The sequence below is a fragment of the Galendromus occidentalis genome, unplaced genomic scaffold (genome assembly GCF_000255335.2).
Source record: "Galendromus occidentalis unplaced genomic scaffold, Mocc_1.1 scf7180000077497, whole genome shotgun sequence".
Classification (NCBI taxonomy): Eukaryota; Metazoa; Arthropoda; class Arachnida; order Mesostigmata; family Phytoseiidae; genus Galendromus; species Galendromus occidentalis.
In genome coordinates, this window is record NW_003805485.1 from 1,483,913 (window position 1) to 1,497,666 (window position 13,754).

General features: G+C 50.1%; 1 protein-coding gene across 1 annotated transcript; it reads right to left on the reverse strand.

Moving 5' to 3' along the window:
* Positions 1 to 228: 228 nt before the first annotated feature.
* On the reverse strand, positions 229 to 4,139 carry Plod (procollagen lysyl hydroxylase). Its single transcript, XM_029112407.1, has 13 exons — positions 4,096 to 4,139; positions 3,776 to 3,970; positions 3,475 to 3,666; positions 3,168 to 3,283; positions 2,922 to 3,080; positions 2,699 to 2,809; positions 2,313 to 2,554; positions 2,116 to 2,188; positions 1,856 to 2,010; positions 1,519 to 1,651; positions 1,234 to 1,419; positions 1,022 to 1,126; positions 229 to 936 (listed from the first exon to the last, which is right to left on the reverse strand). Exons 3-13 carry the CDS (start codon positions 3,644 to 3,646, stop codon positions 505 to 507), a joined length of 1,884 nt encoding a protein of 627 aa, XP_028968240.1. The 5' UTR covers positions 3,647 to 3,666; positions 3,776 to 3,970; positions 4,096 to 4,139; the 3' UTR covers positions 229 to 504.
* Positions 4,140 to 13,754: the final 9,615 nt, after the last annotated feature.

Below are 13,754 nucleotides of genomic sequence, written 5' to 3' on the forward strand. Positions count from 1 at the left end.
CAAGCGGAGACAGCCTCCGAGATCGGAGAGAGGATCTCGTCATCCTAGCGCCGGCACCGCGCCGACGGTTTCACGTCGATATATCATGTATCGAATGAAGAATAGAATACGTTCCTAAGAGAAGAATGAGCAATTCACTTAGGTACATTACTTTATTGAATGGCTTCCCCTTTGGGAATTCTATATTTTTAAAAAGTGACATTAAAGTAGAAAAGTTAAACGCTCTCTAATGACCAGACTCTTAGACAGGGTCGACACGATGCTTGAGATTCATGTTCGTGCTGAGAAAAGCTTATGGCACTTCGGAATATCCGGGAAGCGAGCATTACACTCCCAGACAGGGCATCTTCGGCTTCATATCTTTGTGGCATTCAACAAGTGAAAGGACAATCGATGTCCGCACCCTCCAGAGACTTTCAGAGGTGAAGAATATCTGCGTCCGTATCTGACTGGACAGTTCTCGAGAGGAAGCTTCCCATTCGATTTCCCTGAGTTGAGAGTTTCTCAAGGATCCACGAAGGATACCATGATGTAGCGAGTACCGCTCGTCGTGGTTAGGCCCTCATGATAATGAGTCAAGCGTCCAGGATGCAGAAGGCCCCATCCAGACGGAGATGAGGTCACCGAACAATTCTGCCGGATGAAATGGCTACCACCGCCGGTGAAGTCTTTCCCAGCTTGATTCAGGGCCAGATTCAGAGTATACGTTGAGGCATCGTGATGAGGCTTCAATGACGGCTGCTCATCGGGTCGGTATCGAACGACGAAATTCATTATCGCTTTCGGAGGGTCGTGATAGTAGCCAGTGAACACGTGCTCTTGGACGGGTCTCACGTATTCCCGGAGGAAGAAGAGCCATTGCGGCTCCAAACCGACTTGTTTCATGTGGATGTCCCGAGTTGGCACGTTCTCGTATCCTCCGGCGAGTCGAGGGTCCTGATAGGGGGGAATCCGTCTGAGATATTCTCTTTCATGTTTTCCCCGAGGGGAGATCGTCACAATTTTCCTACTCAGCAATTACCGAATTGGTGCCGTCGGACCAACCACCGTGGTTCTCCATTATCTCAATGAGATGTGTGCAAAACGTCGGACTTGCCAACGGGAACCAGAAGACGTCATGACAGGGCTGAGGGAGAGAAAAAGCATCTGAGCTTCCGGGGGTAGCCCACGCCATCGGACGCAATGGATTTGGGAGAATCTCCGGACTCGAATGGTGTTTGGCGCTGAACTTACTTGACGCAGAACCCCGGTGTGATTGCTGAATATATCTTTGTACTCTTTGTGGATGTAACGTAGAGCCCAGGCGAACTGGTTGTTGTAGATTTCGTAGAAATCAGGGTGCTTCTTACTAGTGTCGAAGTGCTCTGAATTTATCAGAAACCCGAAGTCTTCCATGTTGTCGACATACATGAATATTCCCTGGAGGAGACCAAATCCCGTTAATTGGACTCATCTTTGCTTTCGTCACAGGACGAAGCCTTCGAACGAACCCGTCACGGACGAACCCGTCAGACTCACCCTCTCGCGTAGGTTCTTGCAAAGAGCCATGTCCGGATCCAAGGCTCCGTTGACGTAACTCAGAGGCTTCTTGCTGAATACTGATGCTTTGATGAGATACACTTCTCCGATGTACGGGACATTCCAAATACCCCTGAGAACAATCATTGGTCGCATTATTTCTGGATGATGGCCCGATCAGGGAGAAGATCAATGGGACACGACGTCCTCCCTGCTCGCACCCAGATCCGGCCCCATCCCATCGACCGAGGATGTTTTGATCGACGCTCGAGTATTGCTCATGATCAGACATGGAGCCCTGGAGAGAATATGATTATTATTCATCCGATGAACTCACTTTTTCTCGCCCTTGACAATCTCCATGTAGTCGTGGCTCCGTGCATAGAAACCTTCCGACGTGAGGGCGCCCCAGAAGTTCGACCAAGCCTGACCGGTTCGCATGACCAGGGGAGCGATAAAATTCCGGTCCTTCGCAATCAAGTGTTGAAGAACCTACGCGAGGAGAGAGAATGTTCAGTACAAGCGTGAATCTAATTTCGAATAAGTTCGCTGAAGGATGGGGAAATCTTGTCTGTTGACTCAACTCAGGGACCATACCTTGCGATTCGTGAGGTGTACTCGGGAATCCAGATTCAGGTAGAAGTCGCAAGCGTCCAAGAGGCAAACTTCCCTGGAAATCGGCGGAATTTCGGGTAGAATTGTGTCGTACCAGAGATTATACCGAAGATCCTGGCCACTGGCAGAGGCAGAGAACGGGGAGGAGACTGGATCCGAATCGATCAGCGAGTACTCACAGTGCTCGTTCTCTCGCTTTCCACTCCAGCAAATCGTCGGTCGAAGTCATCTCGAGTTTCGCGTAACTCGCGGCTCCATTTTCTACGAACTGTCTTAAACGTTCGTTGTGGTAGTCGACGCCGCGGTGGATGAATAAGGAAATTTTTTCTTTCGGATAATCGAGTTCGATGAAGTGATCCAAGAATTCGTCGAAGAATGGGGTTGCCTCCTCGATGAAAATTCCCACCGTCACTTGCGGCATCTGGAATCCGATTGACTGGATTAAGAGGGAGGCGAATAGCTTGATAGCTGGCTTCGGGAAAGAGTAAAACGGGGTTGAGTACTCCACGAAGAGTGAGAGATGGAATAGTCGGCCCAGGGAGAAATCCTCGACGAAATTCCGAACGCGAGTGCTCACCGTATCCGTGCCGAGCGTTATTCGGTCTTCACAGACGAGACATCCTTCGCCATTCTTCCATGCGCCCGCTAGGTAATTTGCGAGTGAGTTCAGCGCTACCTGAGGGTGGATCCCACAGTGAGAGCAACCACTCTGATAAGCTGCTTATCGATTCTGGTTTCATCGACCACTATCAATAGATAAACTGTAGTAGAACAGCGAGAAGACCGACCTTCGATGGTCCGTTACCGTGGATGACAATCGGTTCTGTTCCGTAAGCGGTGTTCTTCACCTTGGGGTAAGCATCCTCTGATATGCTCACGTCGCCGACCGCTCCATTGAGGTTTTGGAAAATTGTCGACTTGTTGTCTAGACGAATCCTCAGTGACTCCTGCAGGGAAGATCCATTGGAATCAAGTTCAACCCACTTCGAGCGATGTGGAAAAATTTCCACGCTTATTTGAAAACTGAGCCTCACCCTCAGGCTAGGATCGAGGTAGATCTTCGTGTAGAACAACTGATCGTCATCTTCGTCCTGTATAGCTACGTGAGTGGCAATTTTGTGGATAGCCGGTGCGAAGCCCACGAAGCCACCTTGAGAACGGATGAAAATTCAATCTCGGAGGGCCTCATCCCTCGTGGGAATATTCGATTAATCGTCCCAAAAGTCGAGCTGAGGAGCCATCGTTCCTGTATTTGCCATTTCGCAGGAGCAGCTGCTGACAAAAAGAGCCGAGACTCCTGAGCGGAACCACTCGCTTCCCGGCCGCTCCGAGATCACTTACCGGAGTTGAGATATTTCTTGCCATCGCTTTCTGGATATTTATTCTCGAGACTCGCATCTGGCCAGCAGAAGCCCTCGGCTGAGAAAACGGCGTCGGCATCGAGTGCAAAGAACTTTTCCAGGATGTCCTGTTTGTTGCCGGTGAAGATTACATCGTAGCTGTCCACAAACATGATGAGGAGATCTGATCGATCTGGAAATTCGGAGAGAAGAATCAATTCCGAACAGGTGTAAAGCTTTCTCCCGAACTTCAATTTATCGAGGGCGGAATAAATTTCAGATCGTGGTTCTGCCGACAGTACCCTTGTATTTATCCAGGGCTTTGCGGAGGAGGTTCACTTTGTGTCCCCCGCCAGTTGTGTGAACCACGTCGCCCCCCCGCCATTCTTCATCGAGACCAAGGGTCTCCACCGTCAGGTCTTCCCGTTCAGCGGACGCGAGAAACCTCTCGTATCCCTCGGTGCGATCTGTAGCTACTGTTATGACTAGAAGTTCAACTGGAAAGAAAATATTAATCAGGAGTCAGCATGCGCAGAATGAAAGCGATCACGGATCGAGATGATCGATTACAGACGAGATGGAGCAATCGATCCTTTTCGTGGAATGATCATGGGCTACTCACATTTATCCAAGGAATATTTCGATGCTTTCTGCGTCTCTTCGGCACATGCTCCGTCAAGTTGGCATTTCTCTGAAACAAGAAACTGTGTGCTTGATTCTCATTATCGCAGTTTCGATGATCATCGAAATCATTCGAGGATCGATGTCAGCTGTGGACCACGCTCGGAGAGCATATAATGGGTCGGCGCATCGAACCAAATGTCCACGAGGGCGTTTTAGTCTCCATTCGACCCACGCATTTCAGGCTAACAACCTCTCAGTGAGCGGTTCCATATGCGGAGCAAGTTCGAATCGATCCTGACGGAGGTTCCGCAGGAGGAAACCTTACAGGAACCCCAATTAGGAAACTTCAGATAGCCCGTCGAGTACGAACAATAAAGAATCCGGCTGTTCCGATCGTGAGATAAGTCTGCCAAACCTTACACTGGAAACCAAATGCATAAGCAGCAAGATAAAGGAAACCAAGAGGCCTCGCGTTCTTAGAAGATACGGAACATCCATTGATAGCGTCCTGCTCGTCTCGAATTATTATATCGCACCGAGAGATTCCAAAAAGGATAAGTAGAATGCAGAGAACAATTTCTGACGCACAAAGAATACAGTCCGAGATACTTTTCGGCGGTTTCGGGGGATTCTCAGCCCGACTCCGGCCTTCGGAGGATATTGAACCGGTCCGGCTGAATATTTCGTCCAGAAAGCGGAACCCTCAGCAATCATCTTGACGAGGTGAAGAGCCCAGGGCTCAAAAGGGGCTACCCTTGATCACTTGGGCTTCCGGAGAGAGCTGTCATAGGTCGGACAGCGATAATCTCCTGACAGGAAAGCAGGGGGCTCCAGCTTCGCGCTGTCATTCGAAAAACCGCGGCTGACTTCTGATTCGCCGTAGAGTCAAGTGCAACCTCATCACCGAAGTTCGGATTCGCGACTTTTCTCACCTTCATTCAGAGCGAAGATGTGAGCTGTGAGCGCGAATAGGCAAACCACGACGAACTTATGCCGTACCGTGGACATGGTTTGAATCAGCCGGTTGGGAGGACTGTGGGCGGCCATCTTGGTCGCTCAATAACGGAGAGTCTTCATCGAGCGAGACAGCTCGACTGGGAGAGAGACAATCGGTCGCTTTCCCCTCTAACTGTCAGCCGCAGGGCCGCGCGAACTCGTTCCTAGTTTCGGTAGCGACCCGATAAGCTCGGCAGCTGCTGTGGCTAACGGTGATTCCAGAGCGCTTCCCGTGTGAGCGTTCCTATCATATATCAGGGATAAGAGAATATGATGGTCGTGATTACCACTCCGTCTCGGTCGGAGGGCTGTCAGAAAAGAGGGACCATACACCGACAATGAAACCTTCGGAAGCCATCCTGGCAATCTGTGGTCTATAGGAGAACGAGGGGGCATGTCTGAGTCACAAGCCCCAAAATGGCACGGATTCACGTCAGAATACGGAACTCGAAGTCCCCGGATGCGTCTTCGCACCGTCGACGAAATTCAATGAATCTCTCCGCGCCGCTCCGAAATGTCGTTGAGAGATTTGAGAGGACCGTCGCGTCGATACAGTCAGCCTGCCCGAAATAACTGGTTATGAAAATGATGTCAGATATCAGATCAGGACCGAGCCACGATTGCGTATCCATTCACCTCGCCACCCAAGTAGAGAGTTATGGCTTGTCAAGGGTTCCCCTCAAGAATGATCCGGGAAGAACGCGGCCGCAGCTGCAAAGCAGTCTCTTTAATGATAATTTCCTTAGTCCATGGAACATGAGAATTATCCTGAGGAATGTCTAATTTTGTCTTCTTTATCGACACGCGCCGATACCGCCACTGCGTCTATAGGTGAGCAGATTCTTCGATTGAGACAACCGACTTTCATTTATCCCCGCGTGGGAGTTCAGCTTGGCGATTCCAACAGTGTCGTTCGTCTCACACAACTCAGACCCGTTTACAAGGAATCTCCGCGACAAGCGAGGAGAGTCGCCCCCTCGCGAATACCTCTCATGTACCACAAACATTATCGCAAGTGGAGCGCCCCAGGCATCCGACGCCGCATCGGATGAAAGAAATCCACGTTTCGCCCGATGGATCTCTCAATCGAGCTCTTCAGCGTGGAATTCTACGACGAGTAAGCGGGTCGGCCCTGGGCCGAGAGTTTCTTCTTCGCGATTCGCTCTACATGGAATTCGCCCGCGGGTTCGAGGGCGGAGAGCCGGAATCTGTCATTTTCCCTCAAAGATCCTCACCTATCTTCGTTGCGGGAGAGCGGGTCCGACTGTACTCGGCTCGCAGCATGGCTAGTAGAAGGAGTACGAGAACTTCCCCCGTGAGGCTGGGAACGATTTTTTTAGTTAGCTCCGACTTTACTTGAGGTCTATTCCCGCTGTCCACCCGAGCTTGCGACATTCGTTCATAACCTTTGGCTATTCCCGCGGAAGGAGCTTCAAGGCAAGAGGGAATTCATGGAACATCAATGACATTGTCTTAACGAATCAGTCTCATCGACTGTTTGAGTGGGAGGATGCGCCGCGCTTGCCCCCATGCTGCGACGGCTCGAGGTGAGCACATTTGCAGTACTTTCTCTGACAAAGCGGGATTCAGCTCGGTGAAGGTGAGGAGTCATCAGGAGCGTATCCTGAGTGAGGTGAGTATCTGAGTAGATTGTCATTCTTTCCTCTTTACCCAGAGAAGAAATCGGAGCTCGATATCTCTTCTTCTCTTCGCTACTGATTCTGGCTTCCCTGGATCGACTTCGTATTCCCTGGAGGCCTTCTAATCTCAGCTTAGATGCACGGAGTGCGCCGTGAAACATCCTGTAAGTCCTGCCGTCCCTTGAAGGAGGAAATACGGCAGCATCCTGATTCATTGTCGTCTTCTTTCTTTCGCCTTCGATCCGGAGATCGGATCCCCCTCTCGAGGCGCACGCTCCTCTAATTGTAAGATGCAGGAGACGTTGGATCCGATCGAGACAACCGCATAGGCATATCAAATGTCTTCATAGCTGAATTTGATCGGTAGGATTTGGAATGGTCCGGAGTTCTTTATGAGGGTGAAGCAAGCATGACCATGGATTCTCTAATTCTCGAGCATCGTCCCCTGAAATTCCTGCGCGGAGAAGAAATCCCGATCTATTCGCCGGGAGAGAATTCCAGATAGCTCCCCGAATACTCGAACAGCAAAATTGTCCATTTGATTATAGCATTCCCAAATCTGATAGGCATCATTTCAATCGAAGTACGCAACGGTTTCAAACTTGAAGCGACGATCATATCCGGTGAGCATCTTTTCCCCCAAGAGGTATTTCTGAATTCTTCATTAGAGAGCAGAAAGCATCGCGAAGCTCATGACTCATAATGTAGGACTCGACTAGATAGGCTTATCCCTGGAAGAAAGAATTACCCTTCTCAATCTGACATTGACACTTAAAGTCGGACGACGCGCTGGAATCGGCAACATGTTCGAAGGTGAGCATCCGTCTACCCCGAAGGGTGCGTGTCGAGGGAACCTTTCAGGTCTCTAGATAAAAATACCTGGATGCGTAATAATTTGCCATAAGACTTCAATCGAGGTGACGATCCATTGAACACGATGATAATTTATTAAACAACGCTAATATTGATGCTTCAGTTAGGAGACCGCTCCGACAACGACTCGACTATGGCAGGTGAGCACCCGCTCGTCCCGAAGAGAATCTCGGTACTCCCTATCAAGAGACGAAACACAGAAGGCGACCCTTTTGGCGGAAAACTCGACCTATAGGAATCACCATGCTTGGATTGCTCCAAATCAGTGGAAGTTCCCACAAAACTGCAATGTTCATAATTAATGCAGGGTGATCCTGGGTTTGGTAAGGATCATTCTCCGACATACCGGAACGTCTCTTCTACTCCTCGCCGAGATACAGGTGGCGCTGACGAGCATGGAGCTCCGAACTCAAGGTTCTGCTTCCTCTTGAATGTAGCAATGATTCGCAGAAGGAATGACCCAAACCCCCCAGCACCAACACCTCGTATGGTCAATCGAGAAGAATGCGTTATGGCCAATTATTTTGCGGCATCGATCGAATACCGGATTTCTTTAATTCATACAGACAAGCCGCTAGGAACCAGAGAAAGCGATCGAGGGAGAACACTGACACCGACGCAGCAACCAGACAGCGAGCAGTGAAGTTGAAGAGAATCCGTCATTACAAAATACCATCCGTCACGGAGCTCGATCAGCGGACATTGAGGTGGGAGCTCGGATTTGATCGGGGAGACAGTTCATTCGATGCTCCCGATGAGGGTGTCGGATTCAGATCCATTCATCTGCAATCGACTGCGCTCCCTGACCACTCTCCTCTCTCGGCTCGCGGGAAATCCATGAACCCGACCCTCACCTGAATCTATCAGACGTCCGGCGAAGACTTCGCTCAAGTCCAGGACAACCATCCATCCAGCTCCTCCTCGACAAAGCGGCGGTGGCTTAGCATCAGGCACCCCAATTCCCCAAAACACGATGCTCCCGTGATCCCCATCAGAGAGACAGTCTTACAGGCTACGTGCAAGGCTTGGGTGGATCTTTCTTGCTGGGCGATCAATGACGGCTCTTTCGAAAGTGCGGTATAAATGCGAAGATTCTCGTTCGTGAAGTCGCCGAGATTCGAAGGACGCTGTTCAGCTCGGACTCCTCCTTCTCTGCTTCTTTGGAAGGAGGCGACATTTTTCGGAATGTGTGAAGTCTTCCCCCCCCCGCATTGACTCCTTGTCTGATCGTTTGAGTCGAGACACTTGAGAAGAGAGGATCCCGAGCACTCGACTTCATTTCTGGAATGAGTGAAATGCGAACCGTCCCAGCATGCGTCCTCAACCTTATAACTTATAATATTCATGTGTCAGGGAAAATCGCGGACGAACACGAACCTCCCACGAACCCACAATGCTGAATTTTCAATAGAACTCCACATGCTCATTTGCGTCGCGGCTTATCGAGGAATTCTCTGGAAGTTGCCGCCTCCGAATATTGGCCTGTGGGGAAATCGAGGAGCGCGCGGGGATAATTTCATAAATGTAGATCGGATTGTATTGACAGAAATAGCCCCCTCACATAAATATGCTTGATCCGTACTATGAATTCGTGTGATGAAATAGATTCGCTCGAATTCGTAAATAGAAGTTTCCTTGTTCGCTCGCGGATCAAAAACACCTCGCATGTACATATACCTACATCTCCTCCGTCTGCCGACTTTTCGTCGCGGTATTTCCCGACGTGAATGGGTGCGGGTTGTTTGCGACACCCTGTCTACGTACATCCGCCGATCGGGAATAATTATTCTATGAAGACGCGAAAATCGCTCGCCTATTTACGGTGCGAATTCGAAGGCAGAACTTTCCCCCCCATATCGAGGTAATAGCTTTCGTGTCGGAGTCGATAGGCGCATCAACACGAACGCATTCGAAATCTATGCGGGTTGGGGCTGCTCGTCGGGAACATTCGACTCGAATGATAATTTCAGCTCGATTTCTAGTTTCGTAGTTTGATCGCTGAACCGAGTTATTGCGGGGAAATCGGTACTGATAGCCTCTTCCGATGATCCGCTTCGATTGTATCTGAAAAATCGTCAGCACTCCCTCCTCTGCATCGAATAGAATACACAATCGTATCCGTCTCTCATCAAAACGTTCCCTGACTCTGCCCCCCAGTTCCTCCGCATTCTCGAATTTTGTCCCTGCCCTAACTGATTGCAGAAGTTGGACGATATGGGATTATCCATTTGTGGAGTTGAGCTCCTAATCATGTGAAGAGACTTGTGATTCGAGCTTAGTTTGCCAGCAAGGCCGAGGACCTGATTTCCGAAGAAAGTCGAGACTCCCAACCGACCGCGGAGCACGTCGTAAACTGGAGAGCTCTACTATCTCGACGGATTCAATCTCGAGGACCAGGGCTGAGATCGGTGCTATGACTGATCACCGATCACGAATCAGTGTCCTCAGCTCGGAGCGGTCGCGGAGAATGGAGGAATTTTATAAATCTAATTTTTTTCGAAGACATCCGACTCGATGGTACCTGGAAGAATGCGTGTGGTCGTAACATGTCAATAGTTCGTGGAGCCGCCAGGAGAGTGGAATTATGAACCAATCGAGAAATCGACATCGATAGGTGGGAGTGGAGGAGGGAGCTTCCTTAGTTCCTGACAGTCCTCCACGGAGAAACTTTCCGAGCGTCAGCGGAGAGATGGAAAGCTTCACGGCAATCTCAGAGTTAATGACCCCCGCGACGTGCTGGAGAGATATTTGATTCAATCGAATGACCTGATGTCAGCCAGTTCAGGAGGTGCCGAAATTCCGCGAATGGGCGTAATGTGACAGCATGTTCCAGAATCCGCAACGAAAAAGATCGAGTGCGTCCATAGAGCCTCACCCAGGAAGGCTAGATAAGGTTTGGGAGGGGTCTGAATGTTCGGAAAGATTACTCGCGCTCAGACATTGACGATGAGTCTAGCATCCTCGAATGCAGCGGAGCCTATGGTTGAATAAGATGAACTCATCGCCGTATCTGTACAGATCATGATAGAACAGCCGTTTTTAGCTGGAGCGCGTCGGATTATGTGTTTGTCTTCGATACCACCGAGCACCAGCCATCGAGGGATGATGATTAGGACATTCGCTCCGAGACTCCTGGAAAAATCTAAGCCTCATCGATATAAAGCAGCGAATTAAGTTCCTCAGATCAAGTTAAGCGATTCTACCTCCGTGAGAAGTTTGGGATCTGACATCAGAATTTCAATATCAATCGCTGAGCAGGATCTACATATGTAATTCGTTTCGGAGAAAATGTCGATGCGACGGCGCGGTGTCAGTCCTGAATCCGCTAGGTTCAAGTGGGAGAAACGGCTCGCGTTCGAGCCCGAGCTTGTCAAGCCTCCACTGTTTCCTCGCGGCAATCGGCCTGTGGTCGCTCGTGTTAGGGATCGGGTGTGTGGACGAAGACTTTCACGAATAGCTCTTTCTGGTCTTTCCACTTCCGCAAAACGACCTCCTTTCTTGCAGCGACCAACAATGCTCGTCTTACGCCGACAGTGCCGCGCCAAACACGCCAAACCCGGCCCGGCGGTCGAATCACGGCACCGGCTGCATCTGTTATTGAAATTTCCTTCGCTGTTCAAGGGATATCTCATTCTGCTTGGTGACCAATAGAACTTCATTCTCTGAACTGTGCTTCGGATATTGTGATCTGTGCTCAACGAGTCAGGCATTCGCCCCGCGGACCGTGGAATAAGTTGGTTTCTGGAATCGGTAAGCTCAAGACTTCGATCTTCTGTCACTCTAGAAGTCAGTCCGGTTTCGAATTTCTGCTCGTGAAGAGGAAGCCGAGATGGAGCTCGGATGTACGCTCAGGAGCCGACGTATCGATCCGCCGGCCGATCGATCAATCAATCCACGGATCCATCAATCAATAAATCAATAAATGAATCGATCAAAACGAACGAACCACACAGCCTCATGACGACTTGTAAAAGGCGTAGCAAGAGATCAAAACTGAAGGATTTGATTACGCTCTCATTACGGGAATTCCTGTTTCTCTTGCAAAAAAGACAGAATCTCGGGGAAACTTTCTTCCAGATGGGGGTATGGACAGCGGCTGAGCGGAGCCAGTTTTCCCGGGTAGGATCACATGCGCTGTTTGGTTACGGTCGCAAGGGGCTCTTTTAAGCGCCTTCCTCCCCGATCTCCTGAAAGACTTGAATACTGCCGCTCCCTAGTCCTGTCGTTCATGGCATGGCTCGACGCGCGAATGAAACGCCGAGACTCTTGCTTGACCCTTTTTTGTGAAAGACCATATCCTGGCGAGAGCGGCTCGCATCGAATTCCTGTCATTATTCCCCGAACGCTGGGAAATTTCACCGACAGCGCGAGGCCACCGATACTTTCCATTTTGTTATTCTCGGCTTTTCTGAATGCTCCAGATAGGAGCATGTTTTTTCGTCGATTCCCTTCTGCTCGCTGCGAGGAATTGAATCATGAGTCTTGTTTTTGCTCGGAACGCTTCTCACCAGCCCGAAGCTATAGTTCCTGTCTGGCTGGAACAGGATATTTCCTCCGGAACGCAGAAATTTATCTTGATGAAATGGATGAGTTGCAACCAATTCAGGCAACCCAGAATTTCCCGGCGGGATGAGAATGACTTAGTGTCCTGTCCTCGCTGCGCCTTCTGAGCCGCAAGCAGATGGGGCCGTCGCAGCGCCCGCCGGCACCGGAAGATGCGATGGCCGCATAGTAGTAATTATTATTATAATGTTCTGATCTTATCGGGGATTTTGTCAAGCGCTTGTGATTATGTCAACGGCGTGTCGATGAGGAAAATGAACTCCTGTCGAACACGCCGTTCAAGAGAACGCGACGTTGGGGTTGTCCGGAAGCGGCGTCAATCAGTCACTTTGCGCGTTGACGATCACAAGCTTCTCCTCGATCGTCGGATCGTAGCCGCGCCAGATCCCCCATGGGCGTCGATGGTCGATCGATATACGGTACATGAGTGGATGTCCGGAAACATTCAATGGAACACCGCTGTGTTTGTTTCGGATTGCTAATTGCAGATACTGAACAATGCAAACGAGGAGGGAAATGAAGCGAAATTCCCATAGGTATTCTGATGCCAGAAGTGTGTAATTAGCGACAACGGATCGCCGGCTTTATGTGTTCTCGATCGTCGCTATTTTCTCCCGCGAGCCCAAGGATCCTGGATTGAGGCGGACTCGATGATACGGAACGGCATAGCGAATTTTGGGATCTGGATCTTCGAGCATTGTTTTTCGAAAGGAGTTGTAGCTGCGAAAGCGTAGCTGGCGACGAAATTGCGTCCTTCCGATGGGGAACGGCGCGGCGGTGTTGAACCCATGTTTCGGCGACCACTGAACTGTGCCATCACGAGCATCTGTCTCAGGACTTCCATTTTCGTATGTTTCAAGTCTGACGTTTCGCTCCACGTAAGAACGTTCTAAATCCTGAATTCTTGGGTGGCGGGAACTTATTCGGCGAATGATTTTTTCCTTCCAGTTCGCGAAAGCTGCTCATGTCTCCCCATAGATCCGTATAATAGCGGCAAATATAGCTTTCGGTTCGACGTCGCTAACAATACTCGCGAATCTTATTGTTGCTTCGGCTGCCGTAGTTGCGTTTATTGCCGGGGCACGGTCATCATAGCATCGAATGGCCACAATCATATCGTATCGCTCATTCATCAGCATCGCATAGAAACAGTATCTGAACGTGCCTACTATGCGATGAAAGATCAGCCTGTTCGACGTGGGCGTCACTTTGAATCGGTTGCGTTTTGCCTGCCTTATCGTTTGTTTGTTTGTTGCCGTTGGCTCAGCAACATCAACTGCCCCTCGTGCGTGGGCGTCGGATTGACGTGTGGACCATGGAGGTACCTTCCGTGTTGGCATCATTCACGAATCGGACTCTTATTCAGTTCGATGAATCATTATCTCTCAGTCTTCTTTTCCTCACGGGGGAGGTGAGAGGGCGGCTGAGCGGGGAACTCAGGAGGGGCCGCTCGAGAGAAGTCAGGGATCAGCCTACTGGTGATTGAAGACTTCTTCTGAGAGGAGGGGGGCGAGCTCCGGATTTCCTGGAGTAGTGATAGAGGGTGACACTATTCGATCATCGAAACTTCAGTAAACACATGTAG

What these genes read in the sequence shown, in the direction of transcription:
- Plod (XM_029112407.1), bottom strand. Translation starts at nt 3,646, where the DNA reads ATGTTTGTGGACAGCTACGATGTAATCTTCACCGGCAACAAACAGGAC. An exon ending in CGGATACGGTGAGCACTCGC is followed by an intron (nt 2,555 to 2,698) that starts GTTCGGAATTTC and finishes ATCGGATTCCAG; the next exon opens with ATGCCGCAAGTGACGGTGGG. An exon ending in ATTGTCAAGGGCGAGAAAAA is followed by an intron (nt 1,652 to 1,855) that starts GTGAGTTCATCG and finishes GATTGTTCTCAG; the next exon opens with GGGTATTTGGAATGTCCCGT.